At 38.3% G+C, this 22,321-nt stretch overlaps 2 protein-coding genes across 7 annotated transcripts; one reads left to right on the top strand and one right to left on the bottom strand.

Annotated features, from left to right (window-relative positions):
• Positions 1–428: 428 nt before the first annotated feature.
• Positions 429–16,140, top strand: blnk (B cell linker). 5 transcript variants are annotated; one of them, XM_079472742.1, is made up of 25 exons: positions 429–602; positions 747–809; positions 3,160–3,206; positions 9,303–9,368; positions 10,026–10,082; positions 10,254–10,300; positions 10,601–10,641; positions 11,262–11,394; positions 12,661–12,743; positions 12,832–12,898; positions 12,983–13,039; positions 13,150–13,175; positions 13,845–13,867; positions 13,982–14,041; positions 14,160–14,190; positions 14,331–14,376; positions 14,460–14,523; positions 14,601–14,628; positions 14,706–14,736; positions 15,037–15,079; positions 15,166–15,197; positions 15,275–15,309; positions 15,387–15,470; positions 15,548–15,703; positions 15,927–16,140. In XM_079472742.1, the coding sequence occupies exons 1-25, from the start codon at positions 534–536 to the stop codon at positions 16,041–16,043; spliced, it is 1,506 nt and encodes a 501-aa protein (XP_079328868.1). In that variant the 5' UTR covers positions 429–533; the 3' UTR covers positions 16,044–16,140. The 5 variants fall into 5 exon arrangements, with proteins under 5 accessions (XP_079328868.1, XP_079328869.1, XP_079328872.1 ...); XM_079472743.1 differs by having other exon boundaries at positions 13,985–14,041; positions 15,927–16,130; XM_079472746.1 differs by having other exon boundaries at positions 464–602; positions 10,026–10,144; positions 15,927–16,130.
• A 662-nt stretch (positions 16,141–16,802) lies between these two features.
• znf518a (zinc finger protein 518A) lies at positions 16,803–20,692 on the bottom strand. 2 transcript variants are annotated; one of them, XM_079472603.1, is made up of 3 exons: positions 20,621–20,692; positions 18,391–19,907; positions 16,803–18,036 (listed from the first exon to the last, which is right to left on the bottom strand). In XM_079472603.1, exons 2-3 carry the CDS (start codon positions 19,832–19,834, stop codon positions 17,441–17,443), a joined length of 2,040 nt encoding a protein of 679 aa, XP_079328729.1. In that variant the 5' UTR covers positions 19,835–19,907; positions 20,621–20,692; the 3' UTR covers positions 16,803–17,440. The 2 variants fall into 2 exon arrangements, with proteins under 2 accessions (XP_079328729.1, XP_079328730.1); XM_079472604.1 differs by having other exon boundaries at positions 16,813–18,036; positions 18,391–19,851; positions 20,621–20,691.
• Between the last annotated feature and the right edge of the window lie 1,629 nt (positions 20,693–22,321).

Below are 22,321 nucleotides of genomic sequence, written 5' to 3'. Positions count from 1 at the left end.
CCCGGATCAGATTCAAGTCACTGATGCTTGCATACAGACTATCACTGGATCTGCACCGGCATACTTTCACACCCTACTACACTCCTACACCCCATCAAGAACCCTGCATTCAGCAAACCAGCATCGTCTTGAATTATTGCTCTTTTATGACATATCGCTTAATGCTCCCTGAACTCTTTGTAAGTCGCTTTGGATAAAAGCGTCTGCTAAATGACTCATTGTAATGTAAATGGAGATGGAGCGGTAAGTGAAATGTCTGTGTTTGGTTGGCAATGGGTGCGCACATGCTTTAGTTTAGTTCCTTTATATGCGTGTTATGTTTGGCCCAAATTTCACAAGGCAATCTAAATAAGACACTTGTGGCTTTGCATTAAATAATCTGTCACATCAGCTCTGCCTAAAAGAGAGAGAGAGAGAAAGAGGGTGTCAGTGAACATTACTGAAAGCAAGAGGAACTTGTCGTGCTGCATGAATCTTACATCATACTGAAAGGATAGTATCTTTTCTGTGTGTCAGTGGGGAGTTTGACCAGCATGAGTTTACCAAGCAGAGATCAATGTGAGACGTGGAGCCCGGGGCAGGTGGCGGCTTACCTGAGTCAGGTGAGTCACTTTATAATCAACACAAGTGCTTTTCACAATCAAATCTGTCATGTGTCCTGTTCATAACTTGAATGTAGTTTCTTGCAATAAGTTCACGTGTTTGTGTAAGATATGAATATCACATGACATAAATGGTGTCCACAGAACAACATGAGAGACTGCGCAGACACCGTGAAGAGATTTAGGATTGATGGCCGTTGCTTTCTGGTAGGCTCTCATTTTTATTTTAGGCTTCTTGTTTTCTTGTTTAAATTCATGTTTAACTCAAAAACTATTGAGCGTTTGCTGTTTTTCATTGATATCCTTACCAACAGAATCATGATTTATTCACATCTGAGTTAAAAATCACTTTAAACTCTGTACATGTGAGGAAGTGAGAAACACACATTTGACTTCCTTAAACTTTTACTAATGACTGATGTGTGTATGAGACCGCACGCTGGGACTTCCGTACTCAATATAAAAATGAGTTAATGAGTCAGAAGAGTTTGTTCAATGAATTTAATTCAGTGCATATGTCTCTTCTCAACAACTTCAATAACCACAAAACAGAACTGAAAAATGACTCTGCTCCGAATTCAGACGACCCTCACAAAGCGTGCTGGCAGATACAAATCCAACACACAGTTAAATTGGACAATTCTGTAAAATGTACAAGACACTTTATTTTTGTATAAATGGATCGTTGAGCAGGTTTAAGATGTATTGAAAGTGACATGAAGGAGTTTTTTCTTCAGTTTTACATCATCTATAATGTGATTTACTTATATCAGATTTAAAACCTGACCTTCTGAGAGGGCACTTTCATGTTTAGAAAACACATAAAAGCCCAATGAACTTTGTTTTATTACTTACAAAACAAAATATTTTGTTCATTTTAACCTTGGAAATCTTACCTGAACTTTGTATGAGACTCACGTTGTGTCACAGCATTCTGATGTCCGGCACACAGGAGAATTTATATAAAGTCTGCAGTACATTTCATTTCAGTTCCCTCTTTTAGTCACAAACACGATCAAAACACAACCTGAAGTTTATCTGTATAAATGAGTCGGAGAGGACATGTTAAACTCTACGGTGACCCGGAGGGGACATGCTCGTTTTACTTAGTTTTGTGGTGGACACAAGATACTAATTCATGGGAACGTCATAATGAAGAGGCCAAGATTCTGATGCAAGATGAGCCCGTTTGAACTTGAAGACAGAGAAGGCTGGTACGCTGATTGTGTAATTAAAGTCTAGAATAATGACAGACAGTTTCACATTTAATTCGCATCTATGTGAAATCCTGCGCCGGAATTGGAGGCTTGAGCTCATTCTAAAATGCACAAACAAATCATAATTAATAATAACGATTACAATATCAAGGGTAACTATGTAAAAAATATGCGTTGGACATAATCCAGCAGCCTTGCCAATCACAGGATAAAATAAAAACGACTAGTTCCATGCTATATCTTGTATAGTGTCATTACCTCAACAAGCTGATCTCGTGGCCATAACATAATATCACGTTCCTTAATATGTTGTGGCCCAATTATGTTATGACATTCCCACAAATTCACGTATTATCACGTTCCCACGAGGTGATATCTCTTGGCCTCGACAAAACTAAGTGAAACGAGCATGTCCCCTCCCGGTCACCGTAAAACTCTCAGAAGTGCAGGTTTTGATTTCAGATGTTTGTGTTATGGCGCCACCTGCTGTTAGTCATGAGAATAAAGCTCTATAACGTTCTTCTGATGTCAAATTCATTATAAGAATCTCATTGTAATGATGGTGTACATAATTTATAGAATCCGAATCTGTTAAACAACAGCTGAACAGATTCTCGTGTAAGAGAGACGCGTGATGATCATTTTATTGGATTGTCTCCGAGGTTTTGACATGAGAATGGCTGAAACACATGCATGTGACATGTGTATTATATAGTTTTTAAGCGCAGTATCTACACAGAATAAAGCTTGACTCTATCATTTAAATCAGTCAGTGTGCTTTCTGAAGGTATATTTATCATTGCATACTGCTTTACATTTACAGCTTTCCTGTATCTGGTAAGAGCATTGTGTTAACAACACAAGGTTGTGTGTAGGATCCCAGGGGATTGCAGATACCTGTGTATAAATGTATAGGAGAATGCAATGTAAATCGCTTTGCATTAAAGCGTCTGCCAAATGCACACCTAAATTTACACTCAAATAAAATAGTGTACCGTGTGCAGTATTCAGTAAATAGCATCCTACACTAGTTATTAGTAACAACAGCAGCAAATAATAAACATTTATCTAAAGAAAGTAACAAGTAATATGTACCATCATAGAAATATTGTTTTAGCTGAAATCAACATGAATAAATAGAATATTTCATTGAAAGTAATTTGTGTACTTTAAGTAAAGTAGTTTAGATCTATATGACATGTCAGATATCTTTACTCGTGTGATTTGTTTTGGTTTTTCATGAATATGTGATGATTGCACTTCTGTTCAAGAAACTTTGAATCACAGCCGTTGATGGTATATGAAAGTCATTATTTTACGCTTGTTGTTTGCTTTGACAGAATCTCTCTGACAGTGACCTGAACAAATTCAGCCTCGTTCACAGACCGTAAGGAATCTCTTTTTGTTTGTGATCCTTGAGTTTGTCTTTCTGATGTTTAGTGATGTGTTGTCGATGCAAAACTGGTTTCCTATACGACTACACAATCACATTGAAGTTTTTACTCTAATGTATTTGATATGAAGGCTTATTACACGGCTTGTTGGAATGCTTGATTCTGATTGGCCTGTCGCAACATTTGCAGGTTCGTTATTCCCAGATAACAACTTCTTAAAACTAATAACACACGTTAACCTGGATTTAAATCATTTTTACAGGTTTTTTTTGACAAATTAAAAATAAATATGTATTTTATTAACATACAGTATATGATATTATATTAACAAACCATTAAACCAAATTGCCTGTTCGTGACATATGTACATCGTTTCTTGCCTTAAAACTCAAAGTAAATGGCTTTTCGATAAAATATTTCAAATTCACATTATATGTCCAGTTTTTTTCTCATGTGGCCAGTAGGTGTGTAATAAGCGGTATAATAGCCGGCTGTTATCGCCAAATAAGCCCTTTTGTGTGATAAAAGACCCTCCGCTTCACGTCCTGATCAATTCAATTATTTATTTTGTGCTTTTCACAATGTCCATTGTTCCAACGCAGCTTTACAGGAGAAAATAAGAAAAACACAGCACAGTGCATGGTGTTTATAGAACAAGAAAGATCATTCTAGTAAATAATAATATCAGCAGTCTCCTGGTGTGTCATGATTCTCGAGTGGTGAGACAAGGACAGAGGACCCAGGTGCAAACAGCGGTTAAGGGGTTAACATATATTTAATAAATAATAAAACAAAGACCCACGTGGGGGTAACATAACAAAACATGACATGGGTACAATAACAAGACGGGACTAAAACTAACTACACTTAAACAAGACTACAATAAACTTAACATGAACTACAAATAACTAAACTAACAGGACACATGAACTCACCACACGAACCACAATGAACCAGCACAAGACAGAAGACACAAGGGCATTAAATAAGGGACCAAATCAAGAGGGGAACAGGTGAAGGGCATTAATCAATAACGAGGGTAACGAGAGGATGAGAACAAAGACGAGACCAGAGAGAGTGTATGTAAGACAACAATAATTGCCTCTCTCCACATTAAACATGAGGTTCTGTCATGATCCTGCCACTACACTAAGAGAAACATGACATGATGCAGCAGAATCATGACATGGTGAGCAATCCAACACGGCCCTGTGGCGAGGAACCCAAACTCTGATGATAAATAAACCGAGAAAAACCTCTGGAGAAACCAGACTCAGCCAGGAGGACCAGTTCTCCTCTGACATGTCACAGCTGCATTCACTGACTTTGATTCAAAGTTACTGAGTAAATGTTAATGAATAACAGGGAGAACTTATTAGTTGTGATTTAGGAAATATCATTTGTTAAAAGTGTTTAGGTCTAATTTTGTCTTATTTTAAGACTGATATCAGAAAACAGAGGAATGTTATAAGCAGGGAAAATAGTAATGTCATAAGTGCTGCTATAACTTCAAACTGCTGTAACGTGATATGGAAGTTTAGCATCTAGTACTAAGTATTGTAAATTTAGCATTTATGTGACACGTAGTCTGTCTTTGCTCTTGGGTGGGGATGGAATTGCCTGATCTGGAGCTGGGATGGTTAGTCAGTGCGCAGGCTGTTGCAGGAGGATGGAACGGGATGTTCAGCTGGAGCTGGCGTGATCTCTATTTAGGGATGAACATATGAAGTTCATCTGGGCCTTGCTAAATCTTTATGGGCATCCCGAAGCGGGGAAGAGGGCAGAAAGAGATATATATTAATTATCATTTATTTAGCATATTTTGAATTAGGTGAATGTTTGGCTGAACAGATGTGTCTTTAATCTAGATTTAAATTGGGCGAGTGTGTCTGATCCTGGAATAATATCAGGAAGGTTATTCCAGACTTTAGGTGCTACGTATGAGAAAGCTCGACCCCCTTTGGTGGATTTAGTTATTCTAGGTGTTATCAAAAGTCCTGCGTTTTGAGATCTTAGAGAGCGTGATGGGTTGTAGTGTGATAGAAGCTCTGTTAGGTAGGTAGGGGCTAAACCCTTTAAGGCTTTATAAGTGATTAAAAGAACTTTAAAGTCAATACGATACTTAATGTGTAGCCAGTGAAGGGTTGATAACATTGAGGTTATGTGATGGTATTTTCTGGACCTGGTTAGAACTCTGGCAGCTGCGTTCTGAACTAACTGTAGTTTGTTTATTGATAATGCAGGACAACCACTAAGTAATGTTTTTATTCCACACCCAATTTGTAACCAATTGTAATTCCTGACTGTAAAACAGTAAACACTTGCTCAAGTGATGTTGCTGATAAATATAATGTTGTATCATCGGCATACATAACTATCTTTGCACACTTTAAATCAAAAGGAAGGTCATTGGTAAAAATAGAAAATAATAATGGTCCCAAACTACTTCCATGAGGCACTCCACATTGCAAATCCTTCACATCTGAATAACTTCCTTTATAAAATATGCATTGTTCTCTATTAGACAGGTTACATTTAAACCACTGTACGGTATGAGAAGTACATTTATAACATTTCAGTTTGTCCATCAATAACTTTTCCAATAACTTATCCTTATTGATCCAGTACATCAAATGCTGTGCTAAAATCGAACAAAAATGCTCCTACTAAATTATTATCATCGATCTGTGCCAAACAATCGTCTGTGATCGGTGTTAATGCTGTTCCTGTTGAGTGTGCATGCTGAAAATCAGAGAGTAAGCTATTCTCATTCAAAGAAGATTGAATTTGAAAAGTATTGTTTCCAGTATTTGCTCAGAACTGGTAAAAGTTTTTGTTCCACTTGTTTTACACAAACCTTTTTTGTGCAAAATACAGGTATCGCTTATCATATGTTTTTCAATCAAACTTTCAGATAATGAGTTTTTAACAGATGACATTTTTTCTCTTAATATTTCAACTTTATTTATAAAACAATGATTAAGATAACTTGCGTTTTCATTTGGTTTAGTTCAAAATGAATTACCTGTATCAATAAAAGAAGGAGTTTTATTTGATTTCCTACCCATTTACTCATTAAGCGTATGCCACGATTTTTTACTATCATATTAGCATTAAATTATTTTTACATTATAAAACAGTCTTTTTTTATTCATATTCTTATATTAGTAACTTGATTTAGATAAACTTCCCAATCCTTCATGTTTCCAGTTCCGTTTGCTCTTTGCCACATCTCTTTCAGTCGTAATGTTCTTCAGCTCATCGTGGATCCATGGTGCCCTAACATTCTTTACCGTACACTTTATCATAGGTGCATATTTATCCACCAAGGGGTCAAATAAACTTTTTAAAGGATGATCCTCCTTATGCATATCACTTCAGCATATATTATTTATATCTGTGCAAAATGATTCTGGACAAAAACAATCTGATACAATCTCTTATAATAGCTATTGTCAGGAAGGTCCCTGAAGGGAAACCAAAAGTAATTTATATTATGATCGCTACACCCAACAGGAACAGATACACCCTTAGAACACAATTCCATAGCATTAGTGAAAATGTGGTCTATACAAGTCAATGTTTTCTCACCAAAACGGTTCATATGAACTCTTGTTGGTTGGTTCATTACTTGTATAAGATTACATGCATTACATTCACAACTTTACTCTTTAGTGGACCGTCTTGAGAGAACCAGTTAATGTTTAGATCACCCATCAAATATATTTCATTTCCAGTATCACACACATTGTCAATCATATCACACAATTGACTTAAATAATAACTGTTTGCAATAAATAATGCTTTAACAAATGGTAGCTAAACTTGTAGCCACAAAGCCTCAACATCCGGAGAATTAGATCATGTGTTCTCTTTACTGGAATATGACTTTGAATATACATGGCTACCCCTCCACCATCTCTATTTCTATCCTTCCTGTTAATATCATAACCATTTACATTTATGCATTTGGCAGACGCTTTTATCCAAAGTGACTTACAAACATAATGTATAGGAAAATGCAATACTAGTGTATGCAAACCCCTGGGATTCTCCTTTGGAGACTCAGGGATGCTGCCGTGTACCACTGTGTTGTTCTGCTGACACTGACTTTCCACATAAGTAGCTTTGGTATCTCAGCCAGTGTATGTACATCATCTGTGTTTGGTTTACATTCCATTGAGAATCCTTTTCAGTGACACCGTGTCTACAGCGGACGTGACAACCTGCTTGTTCTTAATGGGTTTTTCCCATCGCGCCGCATCCAGTGTGGACACAATTTCTAATGCGTTTCTAATGTGTTTTTTTTGTGTCTCGTCGCATCTGGTGTAGACACGGTGTTAGCTTTCGATTGCTCTATCTCATTTTGAGTGTATGAAGGAGTCATTTGCTCATCGACTCTATGATTCATATTTGTCAAGATCATCTGCGTAAATGTTTTCTAACTGTGTTCTTGTTGCAACATAAGTTCATTAAAATGTATTCTCTCTCGCTCTAGTAATTCAATGAGATGTTGTCCTCACCGTTATTTAGGTCCATTCAAACCGAAATTATCATTTGGTTTAGGCCAGATAGTATATCAAACCTGTTGTCTGTGATCATTTCATTTACAATAACTGCCTTTGAACATAGTGATCTAATCTTAAGTATCCTGAACTTCATGAGTTCACTGTAAAATAATGATTACCTAACTTACTGTAAATTTACATTTATGTTATTTACTGGCAACAGTTTGTTCAAAGAGGTAAAAGTCAGAGAAAGAATCTGATCGTGATTAAACCTGAAGACACTTTTTAATAAACGAGCAAAACCAAAACTGTAAACATGTTTGCTGTAGTTATGCAGATAGTTGCCAGTAACTTACTGTAGATTTACATTTATGTCATTTATTGGCAACAGTTTGTTCAAAGATAAATGATCATTAAACACTAACACGTCTTTTTCTTTACGGGAAAAAACAATAAAATAACAGCCTCATGCTAAGATTTACTGTAAATCTACAGTAAGTTACTGTCAACTATCTGCATAACTAATCAATTATTATTTTGTAGTATTATTCGGGGAACAGATACGGTAACATTATTAACAGTTGAGGTTCACAGGTTCAGATATCACACTGGCAGGAATGATTCCATAACTACCGGCTGTCTGTACATTATTCCTCACTTGAAAACACTCAAAAGTGTAAGTAAGCGATTGTGAGATGAATCAGAGGCATTAGTCTAAATATAGATATGTTGTGACCTTCATGTGCAGTTTCAAAATCCTCATTACAAACCACTTCTGTGGAAAACTACACACACAGCTGTGTGACACACAACACTACACACACAGTCTGACACACAACGCTGGTTCAGAACACACACACACACACACACACAGTCATGGAGCGCTTCACCGCACCTGCTACTGTTAAACTACGGTAAGAAAACACTTTTCATCATCTTATAAATCAATCCTTCATTCTGATTTAGTTTTGAGAAGTCGTCTGCTCTTCGTTTTGGTTACGCCAGTGTTTGTTTTGTAAATGCTTACACAATAACTAACAAGAGACTAAACAAACGGAGAGTATTCTCAGTGTTTTGTCATTTGTGTGCTGTACGGCCAGTGGAGGTATACTGATAGTTCACTACTTTAAAACTTGTAGTGCATGTTTTACTTGATGATGAACGTACGCTTTGAAGTCGATACCCAGTAAACTTTAAAGTCTTTATTCTGCAAATCATCGTACGTCACTTTAAATACACTATAGTGTTTCTGTCCATACTTGAAATACACCTTGAAGTGTACGTGAAGTATATCAAACGATTGAGTACGAGTATAGATCGAATAGACTAAGACTGTCAGTAATAAATCAAGTAGTCATTATGAACGTTTATTTGAAACCTTGAATAAACTTGTTTTGTGTTTGTGTAGCGATGACAGATGTCTGTGGGGTTCTACAGTAATTATACGTCTGGATCATCAAACCCTTTCTTACAGACACATGAGATCAGCTTCACGCTGTCTGAACCCAGACGCCAATGTCACCGTAAATCTATATGTTAGATTGTTAACATTGATCATGTTCTCTGTTGTCTGTTCCTCAGGCAGATCCAAAAAGTTGTTCAGGACATTAAGAAGAATGACGACAGTCTTTTCAACCGATTAAAACGGTTTGTTCACAAAAACTTCACTTTCCTGTTGACCATTTCAACTCAAAACTCACCATGAACACAATCCACTCGCTGACAAATACAAAGTGGCAGAAAGTGAAAACATTTGCTCTTTTGTTATCTAATGAAATGACACGATGAGATGTTTAAGTGTGGCTTGTGTGTTTAGAGTGGCTGTAGATGAGATGAACAGCATATTTCAGAACATAGATGATGATGATGATGATGATGTGAGGGAAGAGAGATGAATGATCGGGTTCTTTCACTTGATGAGATAAAGTAAAGACAAATGTCACGTCTGTAACAAGAAGCAGGGTGAAAATAGCAGCGGGGAAACATCTGTGGACCGTCACGTCTCACTTCCCTCTAACACACACAGAGAAAGAGAGAGAGAGTTTAGGTGTGGTGCGTATGACAAACAACAGTAAGATCACAGCTGCTTTAACTGTAAGAACACACAGAACAAGTGTCTCATGGGTTATATTGTATTGTAGAGGAGAAATGATTATTGAAGAAATCCATTCAGGGAATAAATCAGCTGAGATCAGTTTAGCGCAGAACATCTAACAAACAGAAAATCCATTTCATTTCATAATAATAGTTCATGTTTACTATAGTATGTTTTTAACTTGAACTTTATTATTCCTCTTTTCGTAGGTTTCAGACTGAACAAGCTGCTAATATCCTCAAAACCGGGAGAAATACGTTGGACCGGTATGATGCATGTTTCACTGTGTGTCTGTGAACGTGATTCAGTGTTTCTGTTCAGTTCAGAGGTGACACAGTTTATCTGTAATGTCTGAATCATCTGTGCGCTCTTCACAGAGACTCACACACACACTCAGTCAGCACTGAACGTCTCGCTGTTTTTCTATTTCATTTCAGGATCAAGAAAAAGGGACCACCAAAAGTCCCTACAAGAGACTATCAAGGCAAGTTGAAATCAATGAGACCTGCAGTGAAAACGGCCACAGTTCATACTGTATGATCTGAACGAGAAGAAAAGAAACAATAACAATAGCTTTACCTGACATCACACCTCAAAGAGTCTCAGTACTGTGTGTGTGTGTGTGTGTGTGTGTGTGTGTGTGTGTGTGTGTGTGTGTGTGTGTGTGTGTGTGTGTGTGTGTGTGTGTGTGTGTGTGTGTGTGTGTGTGTGTGTGTGTGTGTGTGTGTGTGTGTGCGTGTGTTTTAAATGCGTGTATTTTCATCATCAACATTGTGTTAAACAGGTGAAGCAGCAGAAAGCGAGAAGTATTCTGACTCAGATTTTGTAAGTTTGTGTGAACATCACTCATCACATCTCTAACTGTGTGTGTACAGAACCCAAACACAGACAGTAAAGTTTTATTAATAAACAGTAACTAAGGGTAGATTCATAGTGTGAAATCATTTAAGCCTAAATGTGCTTGAAAAGCCTGAGTTTTACCAGTTCTGTAGGTCAATAAATAAATGTTCATGTCTATAACCACCTTTAACTTGCACCAAAACGTTTCTGTACTCCACGTAAATAGAAAAATTTTGAAATTAGTTGAGAAATTAAAACGATGTTGTGTTTTTATCCAGAAAACTGCAGCAATATGTATTTGTAGCTTTTGCCCTCATCAATATGGCGGCGGCGAAGACGTATGATCCAGCGGACAATGAGGCTAGTCTCAGCCACAAATGGTGTCTAATGTTTTTACATGTGACTTGTGTGATTAAAACCAATAACCTTTGGTTTCATATAAACATAAATCTGTTCGATAAAAATCTTGATTCACACTCGTAGGTTCATATGAATGATTTATAGCTGTTTGATGTGGTTTTTGACACGTAAAGAGAAGTATGCAAAGTGACACACAGACTGAGAAACACACTTAAACATTGATAACATGTGTTGATGTGTAACAGGACAGTGACACATATGAAGATCCTCAGGGTGACCCTGAAGACAACTATGAACCTCCACCGAGATCTGAAGGTCACGCTGTGAAGAGCTTCAGTGTTTCTCAGTCCATCACAAACCCCAGAGGACAGTATGTGGGTGAGTGTCTGTCATCAAAGATCTCATGTCATCACACAGGATTACATTCATTCACATTTCACTCCTTTAGAACTTCACAGGAAACGTCTTTTCGGTAACGCTTTAGATTACGGCCCGCCATGTACCGCATAACTATACAGAATTTACAGAGTAACTACTTGTAACAATAATGTTCCTCTACAGTACATATCTATAGATAAAAGGGAACAATATGTAAGGTTTGGGGAATACTGTACTGGATTACTGTTTATACTGTAAGTTTTTTAAACTAAGGGGTCACTATTTTAATATAACTGTGGCATGCATGACAATCTTAGCGTCACAATGTACCCATAATAAAGCTACTGTGGATATTAATGGAGTACAGGGTTCTTGTTGAAGTATTATAGCAAACATAAAATAAGGGGAATTATGCACGAGCAAAACCTCACTAATGAAGCTAATGACACGCAGACTTTAGGCAGTTTTGACTTTAGGATTCATTTTTATTTGATTGATTTTAGGATTGTTGGTCACAGATCATTTATTTTTTATTATAAGTATTATAATTGAGTTATTATGAGCTTGTTTCATGACTTTAAATGTGTAAAATCAATGTTGATATTTTGAGACTATAATCATGTATTTCAGGAGAGGTTTGATTTGAATGTTTATTTGGCGTGCAGCTTACTCATAAATATTTGTTTTATTTTTACATTTACATTCAGTCATTTAGCAGACACTTTTATCCAAAGAGACTTATAAAGAGTTCAGGGAGCAATAAGTGATATGTCATAAAAGAGCAATAGTACAACAGGTGCTAATACAAAGATACGTCAACAAAAGCCAGACCTCTACCTGTTGAGGGTTAGTGGACTTTATTTTTTTTTCATTTGTCTGTCAGGTATTCACAGAAGAGGTGTGTTTTAACCCTTTATTCCCCAAACATATACATATTGTTCACCTTTATCTACAGATATGTACTGTAAGGTATATTATTGTTACACTGTTAATCCTGTTTAATTATGCGGTACATTGAGGGCTGTAATCTAAAGCGTTACCGTCTCTTGTATAAGATGTTGTTTATTATTGTTATGCCGCTGCGTGTATGGACGGCTGTTATGATCTTTCTCTTGTGTGTTTTTATCTGATTTTAATATAGTTTCATTCTACAATAAAGTGTGAGTTTGTGCTCATAAAAGAAAGGTTTTCTGTGATTGAATGATGACATTAGTTTACATTCGGGCTGCAAGTTTAGCTGTAAAATGAAATTCTTCTGTTTATCAGACAGCTGTCGTACTCGACCCGTCCCTTCCTTTCATCTGCCACCGAGAAACAAACACCGGCAAACAGAGAACAAGCACCACCAGGTCAATGAGAATGTACAGATGACGTTTACTGTTAACATTGACTTAACGTGACATTATTCACCTCACTGTGATCCTCATCTGTGTTCAGGACAGTTATATTGAACCCCGGGATGATGATGATAACTACATCGACCCCACTGAAAACACACCAACAAGTACAACAAGCTAAAGACTTTTATTTTGTAATGGATATAAATCAAGCATTTCTGATGATGTTTTTCTGAACTGTGTTTTTACAGAACCTCCTGTTAAGAGGGGAGTCAAGCCATGTGTTCCTGCTCGTGAACACAGTCCAGGTCAGAATAAAACTCCATTCACAACATTGAAAATAGAAACTGAACCATTTGGATCAAATTAGTTAATACATTGACACACATCTACACTTTTCATTCAATTCTTGTTTTAGACGTCTATGAAATGCCTGATGCAGAGGTAAGTTACTAAATGCATTACATAAAAACGCACATTATTATGATGTCATTTCATGCCAATCTCATGTTAAATAACGCACGTGTGTGTGTATCTCCCCAACATTAAAAGAAAAAAGAATGAATATATACAATAAACATTACATTTACCACACAATATTCTCAGGGCAAATAATCACATACTTTATGAATACACATGCTCTATTCATACTGTATAAATCAATATAATGACCTTTGGGTAACATTTTACATGAAGGTATGCTTTATGAAGTATTTATAAACGTATTCATTAATGATTAATAAGTCCTTTACAAATGCATTATGAAGCAGTTATAACCGCATGAATAAAAATAGGGATTCTAACGAAATACCTGCCAAATAGTGAACCATTAACTCACGTGTTATTAATGCTTAATGTATTTATTCACTGTAAAGCAGATTGATTATTATCTGGTTGTTGTTTGTAATATAGTCTGTCAGAGTGTTGTGTTGTTTTTCTTACACCTGCTCACTATTTGGCAGTTAATGATTAGTTCATTAATGAACACGTTTATAAATGCTTCATAAAGGATACCTTAATGTAAAGTGTTACCGACCTTTGTTTTACGGACACATTGTTCATGGCATGTTTAAAATGATGTTTGTATGTTTCTGTTAATGCTTCATATCACAGGAGCAATGTCAGTTTAACAAGAGGTAAGATTATATATCCAAAATGTTCTTTTAGATAAGATCTGTTGAGAACATAAGTGAGATTATAATGAAGGTGTGTTTATTATGACGTCTGTGTTCATTCATGTGTGTGTTTAGCAGGAGTAACACAACTCTACAGGTCAACACACACATGATTCCTCCTAAAGCCAGTCCAAGGTATTACACAGATCAACATGTCATTGATCTCTTACTGACTTTCTTTTATGTATAAATGTCTAAAACGTGTACTGAACATGAATTCTAGTGTAAGATCAATATGTGTTTGTTTGTACAGAATGAAAATCAGAAGACCAACTGTGACTCCTGTGAGAATCTCCTCAATTCATTTCAAATGAATATATAATGTTAATTACCATCATGGTGGTGTTCGTGCATATTGTTTTATTGAGGACTTTATGTGTGTATTGACATAAAAATGACATAATGTGAGCGTGTGTTTGAGCAGGAGTCCACCTCTGAGGATGATTATGAAACATGTGATGCAGATGACGGTGAGTAATGAATGAAAAACACTCGTCGGATCATCTACACACTTTCATTGTTATTGTTACGTGTACTCGATTTCTGTAATCAGGTGTTGATCAAAGGCCAGAAGAGACCAGAAGACCGTCCTTTCCCACACCTCGACCCAGAGACCTGTGAGACACTTCATTACACACATTAAACTCTCTCTAAACACACATGGATTTCACTTTATCATTCATTCTTGTTTTAGGAAGAAACCAAGTCCTGCTTTGATGCCGGTATGCACTAAATTCATTGATATATGCAGTATGTTTAAAATCTGTGTTTATTGACAAATCAAAATTCATTTTTGCAGAAACCAAACGTTGCCCAAAGAGATACAGAAGGTAACCGTCACACTCATTTACATTTATGCATTTGGCAGATGCTTTTATCCAAAGTGACTAACATTGCATTATACTATACATTTGTTTTGGAGTATGTGTAATTTGGTGTCGCTAGCGTCATGATCTAACCACTGAGACACAGGAAACCTTACTTGTTTACATCGTCACTTATAAGACGTGATATATACGGACTGCTATTGTTTCTAAAGCAGTATGAGTGAAACTATAGATGTTTGTTTAGTGTCATTCAGTCACGGGTTTATGATCCGTGTGTTAATGGTCATTTAATGTCCTCGGCAGACACCAGCATGAGTCCACCAGCAACTGGATTCCACAGAGTCACGTAAGAAACAGATGAAAATGATTTCATGTGAACGACTGTATGATGATGTGAAGATAAGAAGTAAAGTTCCGTCTCCTCTTGTACAGAATGCCTCTGCCCCAACAGATTCCCACCCAGGGTAAGAGTGTCACAGATAGAAGACATAATACAGAACAAACACATTTCCTGTATGTTCATATGGTGTCCTGTCTTTAGGCAGAGAGCGAAGAGCCACGAGAGACGCTGAAGAGGTAAAAACACATCGTAAATCTACACTACACATTGATGATACAGACATCATCTCTCTCTCTCTCTCTGTGTGTGTCAGGAGGCAGGTGTGTACGGGAAGGTTTGGTACGCCAGCAGCAGTGATCGCAGGACGGCGGAGGACGCTCTCATTCGCTCCGCTAAGGTTTGTGATGGCACTCTTGATGAAATACACCTTTTATTTCACGTCGGACTGTAACGTTTGTGTGTTTTGTACCTCAGGACGGCTCGTTTCTGCTCAGAAAGAGTTCCGGCGTGGACGCGCAGCAGCCGTACACACTGGTGGTGTTCTATAGCGGGCGCGTGTACAACATCCCTGTGCGCTGCATCATTTCATCCAAACAGTTTGCGTTGGGCAAAGAGAAACAAGGAGAAGAGGTGAAGAAACACAGCATTTATTTATTATTATACTGAACATTTATATCAGAGGTTGGTTATTATTTACTCACCCGGAGCTGTGGAGTTTATTATAAACAAATACAGTAAATAGAAACATTTAAATCAACTCGGCACAATGGATCTGTCCCTCATCAGAACATTACTTCTGTTAATCCACTACTGGTGTTGTGAATGCTGAATGAATCTCTCGTGTGTGTTTCAGCGGTTCAACAGCGTTTCTGACATCATTGAGAATCATCAGAAGAATCCTTTAGTTCTGGTGGATTCACAGAATAACACGAAAGACTCCACCAAACTCAAACATGCAGTGAGACCCTGAGAGACCTGCAGAAACCACATCCACCGCTGTGTGTAGAGATGAAAACTGACATCATCTTCTTTTTATATTAATAAACAAAGAATGCCTGAAAAACGTGAAAGTATCATGAGTTTTTATTATCTGCTTTCATCCGCCCTACAGAGGAGAGGTCATCACACCGACTGTAGTCTACTGAAGCTCAGTTTTCTGGATATTTAGTTTTCTGAAGCTTTTCATTGTGACCACTGTACGCTCGGTGTATAATTCTGCTTATAAAACTGTCAGTTCTGGTCCTTGATTCTGATTGGCTGAGCCCTGTTATTAAATATCCCAATTTATAACGGCTGATGAATTATTACACAGCCTAAACATCATTTAATTTACTTTATTTTATGAAACCTTGCTACGCATATGGAATAATTGTTTTATAAAAGCAATAAGCCGTGTGAAGCAATGTGTTACAGAGCATTTATAACAGCTGAGGGGCTTTAATGACTTCACACGGCTTATTGCTTTGGTCTCTGGTCAGTACAAAAGGTCAAATATATCATTTGTTATCAAGATCTTAAATTATGATTTGTTTGTTTTGTTTAAAAATGTTGTAAGCATTACAAAAGTCAAGCAAAGAAGTGTTCGATTTGCTAAATATTTAGATCAGATAAACTGGATGAACTGGTTTGGTGATTGTGGGATTTCTGGGCTAATGTTATACATGCTTGATAAGACAGACCAGAACAGGTCGATAAATGTGATCGCACTGAATTAAATCTGAAACAATTAAGATGTTCTTGAAAATAATGATTTATTCTGCACAGCTGTTAGTGGAACAAACATAAAGAGACTTTGGTAGAAATCTTCCCATGATTCTCATGACGATGATGATGATGATGATGATGACGCTCTATACGATCACAGTTCAAGTGCACAGAAACTCTTCATCACTCACATTATTAGACTGATGTCAATGAAACTTTGGCTTAAGAAATGAGAATCAAATCCTGATCTGACCACTGAAATCAAAACATCCAACTTCAAGACATCCTGAGAACCGAGTTCAGGTTATTTAAATAAAACTTTGAACATCTTAAGCACACATTACAGAGAGAATAAATAAATACAAAACTAATTCAGTACTGTATATACTGAAACAAACTCAACACATCCAGCATCTTCTGTCAAAGCTCAAGTCAACGAGTGCATCCCTGTACATCACCAACATAATGCAGAACTAACTCAAGTATTATAAAGACAAACAGATGTCTTACTTCAAACTGTTACCTGAAAGAACCCAATGGGAGAAAAACACGGTCATAATGTAATAATGACGTTACCTGAGCTCTTTTCACCTTTCTTAAACATAATAAATAACGCTTGAGTATTCCATAAAATACACAGTCTACTGAAAACTGATAACTGTGTTATGTGTTAAAGATGTGATTCCAGCCTCTGGTGGCCTCAGTGAGATGTCTCTGACCGTGACTCACCCACACCTCCTGATCCTGGAAAAGCCGTCCACAGAACCAGCATCTGAACATCGGCCGCGGTGCGAGGCTTTCCGCCGCTGTCGGTACCACGGTAAACTTTCTTCCACACACTCTCTTCAGCCTCAGTTTCAGGCTGAATCGTTCCTTAACCGTCCCGTCCGGCCACGCTCTTCTGCAGCGGGACATGTGACGCTGGCGGTCTGACAGAGCGCCGAGGGTCTTTCGAGACAGTACGACTCGCTGCACGGCTCCTCTGTGCTGCTGAATGACTTTCATGATGCCGATCACCTCTGGAATATCTGTGTCGGGATGATTGAGAACCACCACGGGCTGCTCCTCCCGCGGGATTGAGACAAACTGTGAGGAGCAGCGAGGTCTCAGTCTAAGAGATCTCGGCACGTCTCGAGGAACGGCCTCCCAGCGGACGTCTCTCTCCTCTGGACTCTTCTGGGACTCTTGATTCAACAACACTTTCACTGCAGGCTTCTGAGAGATCGCTGTGCCGACTAGCTCACAACGCTGGTTTAAACCTGGCAAAACACAAGACATTCTTTCAAGTGCACTGCACATCTCTTTGCAAATTAAAAATACTTTCATATGAACTTCTCAGAAGAAACAAACATGTAAAATGACACACAATTGACTTATAAAGTGTTCTTTCATCAACTAGAACATGTGCTACAGGTGTTGAACTAATGAAATATCAGACTACACTTGTGTTACATTTAACATACACTAAGAAGTGAACCAAGCAGTACACTTACAAGTATGCATGTCATACTAAAAAGTCAGCTTGAATTTGACTGAAGTGTATTTATTTTGGATAAAACAATGATGATAACATGAATACAACGTGACGTGTATAACAGTAAACACTTCCTCACCTTCAGTGTCAATGATGTGATGATGTGATGCTGATGTGAGACGAGTGTCCAGTGAATGTGAGAGCTGATGTGCAGCGGTGCCGCTGATGCTCTCACATTCACACTCATCTACTGGGATCTGAACATCTCTGGGGTTAGTGTTGTTTGTGCTCTCATCATCATCATCATCAGCCGCAGCACTGCTGTGGAATAACTCATCACTAATCTCAATCTGACAGAAATCTTTCAGAGAAGATGAAGCACATGAATCTGTCTGCACATCCCTCAGGTCTGAACACTGAAACTCTTTCTCAGAGACTAGAGCAACACACTGGGAATGACATCTCTCTTCTGAGGAGGCCACGTCACCACGACAACCGGAATCTCTTTGGCTTGTGATCAAGTTTTGCTGGGATTTGTCTTGGTGAGGACTGTAAAGAGTTTTAAGAAGTGAGATGTCTTTCCACCGGTTTTTAGTTCTCCAGCCGTCACGTTCAAGACACGACTGATCATTTGCTGTCTGACATTTAACCCCTTGTGATGTCCTCGGGGCCGAAGCGTCTCGTTTGTTTGATGGAATGACTTTGAGAATGACATGTTTTTTGCCATCCACCATCTTGAAGCCGAGCACTTCTGTAGTGCAGTTGGGTGGCACAGATATATTATTCTTCTCCATCAGAGTGGTGATCAGCTGTGGATGTCGTCGTTCCCTCGGTCCTGACGGGACGGGTTTAATCTGATCAGACTCGGTTTTGAGGAATACGGGCCACTTTTCCAGAAACTGCTGCGTCTCCTGAAGAGTTTTCTCAGGATCCAGTAAAACTCCACGTCTGTCCAGAAAACCTGGAGCTGATATGGGAAGTTCCGGAGACGTCCACTGCGCTTCTGGTTTCGGAAGTAAAAGCTGGAAGTGGTGGGAGGGTTTGTCGTCTGGTTCTCGCTTTCTCCACCAGCTTCTTCTGCTCCATCTGTGACGACACTCGCCGAGCAAATGTTTGTGTTCCTGACTGTTAAACTCCACATGACTGGTGTTTTCTTCATGACAGTGTTGGGACAGTTGAGGAAACGTTTGCCGGACGTCGTCACTGTAGACCTCACAGGTAAACCAACAGTTCTTGTGCATCGTTCTGTGATGTTGAAGCGTTGAGAACACTGGCGTGGAGAAGCTGCACGTGTCGCAGGGAAACACTGGGGCTTTACCAGCGTGGATGATCTTCATATGTTGTGTTAATTCGGCGGGGCTGAACGTGCTGTCGTCTTTACACGCAGAACAACACAACACGTCTTTGTTTCTGGAGTGATTCTCCGTCTGACCCCTCTGCAGACGTGTCTCTGGTGTTTCTGTAGATGTCTGTCCATGTTTCACAGTGTTTAGTTCACAGGAGGATGTGAAGGAGTTTTTCCTGAGACGCAGACGTTTATGCCAGTTACAGCTCTCCTCATTCTTGGCTCTGCCCACATTCATACTGAACGTTCAGAGCCCTGTGAAGAGGGAACGTTTAATAAACATCTACTATCACTACAACCAATCCATGTTCCTGAAACACACAAATACCCAACTGTAGTTCAGTATTCACAGATGCTGGTGTTGAATGCTATTGTACTACAGCTTCATTATACTTAATACTACAGAACACTGTATTAATGTCCACTAATTACAGTGTCGTAATGACTATAATATACTACAGTAAATACTGAAGTGTGCTAGAGTTCTTTGTAAGGGTGTCTTTTACCGTTTAATAGCTTTATTGTGGACAAACACACACATAATAATCACAATACTGTGACGTGTAACTGCCTGAAGACTTGCAGAAGAACATCAGTTTCATCTCCTAAACTAACATCTCACTTCTTCAATCTAATGGTGTTTTATATTGGTTAAACACAGTTACTGCTGTGGTGTATTTGTAGTTATCGTGGTTAAACTTTATAACCATCTTTATTTAATATCATGGGAAATTTTCATGCGTTATAAAACAAGAGTGTAAGAAATAGATGAACTATAACAGAAGTATATTGAGGACCTGCAGTGCTGTCACGGTGCAGTAAAGTCTTTATGATGTTTTAGAGGCTTCGGATGAACAGAAACTTTAACAACACACCCAAACACACAAGTTTCTCACAAAACTGAGCGAGTGAAACATGTTCACGTCCGAGTTAAAGTCAGAGTTTATATGACGCATATATATATATATATATATATAAAACGCATTACAGTAATATACATTTGAAGAAAGTGAATGAAACTTACAGCTCTTCTCCTCCCGTTCAGTCGCGCGCGGCAGCCATGACACTTCAGTGCGTGCACGCGCGCAGCTGATCTGACAATTGCGTTACCTGAACCTTAATGACACTTTAATCCTCTCCGTGCACGCGCGCAGCTGATCACTTGTGTTTCTGACGGCTACAGAGTTTCTGAATGAAATGTCTCTTCTCTGATACACACATGTTGTGTGTGTTGTGTCAAGTGTTGTATCAGTGTTGTGTCAGTGTTGTGTGTGTGTTGTGTGTGTTGTGTCAGGTGTTGTGTCAGTGTTGTCTGTGTTGTGTGTGTTGTGTGTGTGTTGTCTGTGTTGTGTGTGTGTGTTGTGTCAGTGTTGTCTGTGTTGTGTATGTGTGTGTGTGTGTGTGTGTGTGTGTGTGTGTGTGTGTGTGTGTGTGTGTGTGTGTGTGTGTGTGTGTATGTTGTCTTGTGTCAGTGTTGTGTGTGTGTGTGTGTGTGTGTGTGTGTGTGTGTGTTGTGTCAGTGTTGTCTGTGTTTTGTGTGTGTGTCAAGACTTGACTACTGTAATGCTCTACTTAGTGTTCGTCCTTCATCATCAATAAACAAACTACAGTTAGTTCAGAACGCAGCTGTCAGAGTTCTAACCAGGTCCAGAAAATACCATCACATAACCCCGATTTTATCAACCCTTCACTGGCTACACATTAAGTATCGTATTGACTTTAAAGTTCTTTTAATCACTTATAAAGCCTTAAAGGGTTTAGCCCCTACCTACCTAACAGAGCTTCTATCACACTACAACCCATCACGCTCTCTAAGATCTCAAAACTCTTTTGATAATACCTAGAATATCTAAATCCACCAAAGGGGGTCGAGCTTTCTCATACGTAGCACCTAAAGTCTGGAATAACCTTCCTGATATTATTCCAGGATCAGACACACTCGCCCAATTTAAATCTAGATTAAAGACACATCTTTACAGACAAACATTCACTTAAAGCAAATATGCTAAATAAACCACCAGGAGATGCTGACATTAGATTAGTTACTAGAATAATTGGATTTATTATATAAAACACCATGTAGTGTGTTTTACCCTTTTTTGGGTTTTTCGTTTTTCCCCTGTAAAGCTGCTTTGGAACAATGCAAATTGTGAAAGGCGCTATATAAATAAATTGTGTCGTGTTGTGTTGTGTTGTGTTGTGTCAGTGTTGTGTTGTGTTGTGATGTGTTGTGTTGTGTTGTGTTGTGTTGTGTTGTGTTGTGTCAGTGTTGTGTTGTGTTGTGTTGTGTTGTGTTGTGTTGTGTTGTGTCAGTGTTGTGTTGTGTTGTGTTGTGTTGTGTTGTGTTGTGTCAGTGTCAGTGTCGTGTTGTGTTGTGTCGGTGTTGTGTTGTGTTGTGTCAGTGTTGTGTTGTGTCAGTGTTGTGTCAGTGTTGTGTTGTGTTGTGTTGTGTTGTGTCAGTGTTGTGTTGTGTCAGTGTCGTGTTGTGTTGTGTCGGTGTTGTGTTGTGTTGTGTCAGTGTTGTGTTGTGTCAGTGTTGTGTTGTTGTGTCTGTGTTGTGTGAGAACCTACTTAAATCGACAATAATCTTTGCTAATTGAGACAACACACGGTGCTTTTCATGACATTATTAACCACAGATGTAATGTGGACCTGCAGGATTGATCTGTTGTTCTGTGGGATGTTGATGTTAAACCTGAAGAATGTTTGGTTTGGATCATAAGGA

This window comes from Barbatula barbatula, assembly GCF_947034865.1.
Source record: "Barbatula barbatula genome assembly, chromosome: 14".
Classification (NCBI taxonomy): Eukaryota; Metazoa; Chordata; class Actinopteri; order Cypriniformes; family Nemacheilidae; genus Barbatula; species Barbatula barbatula.
This window is presented reverse-complemented; position numbering and strand designations above follow the sequence as displayed.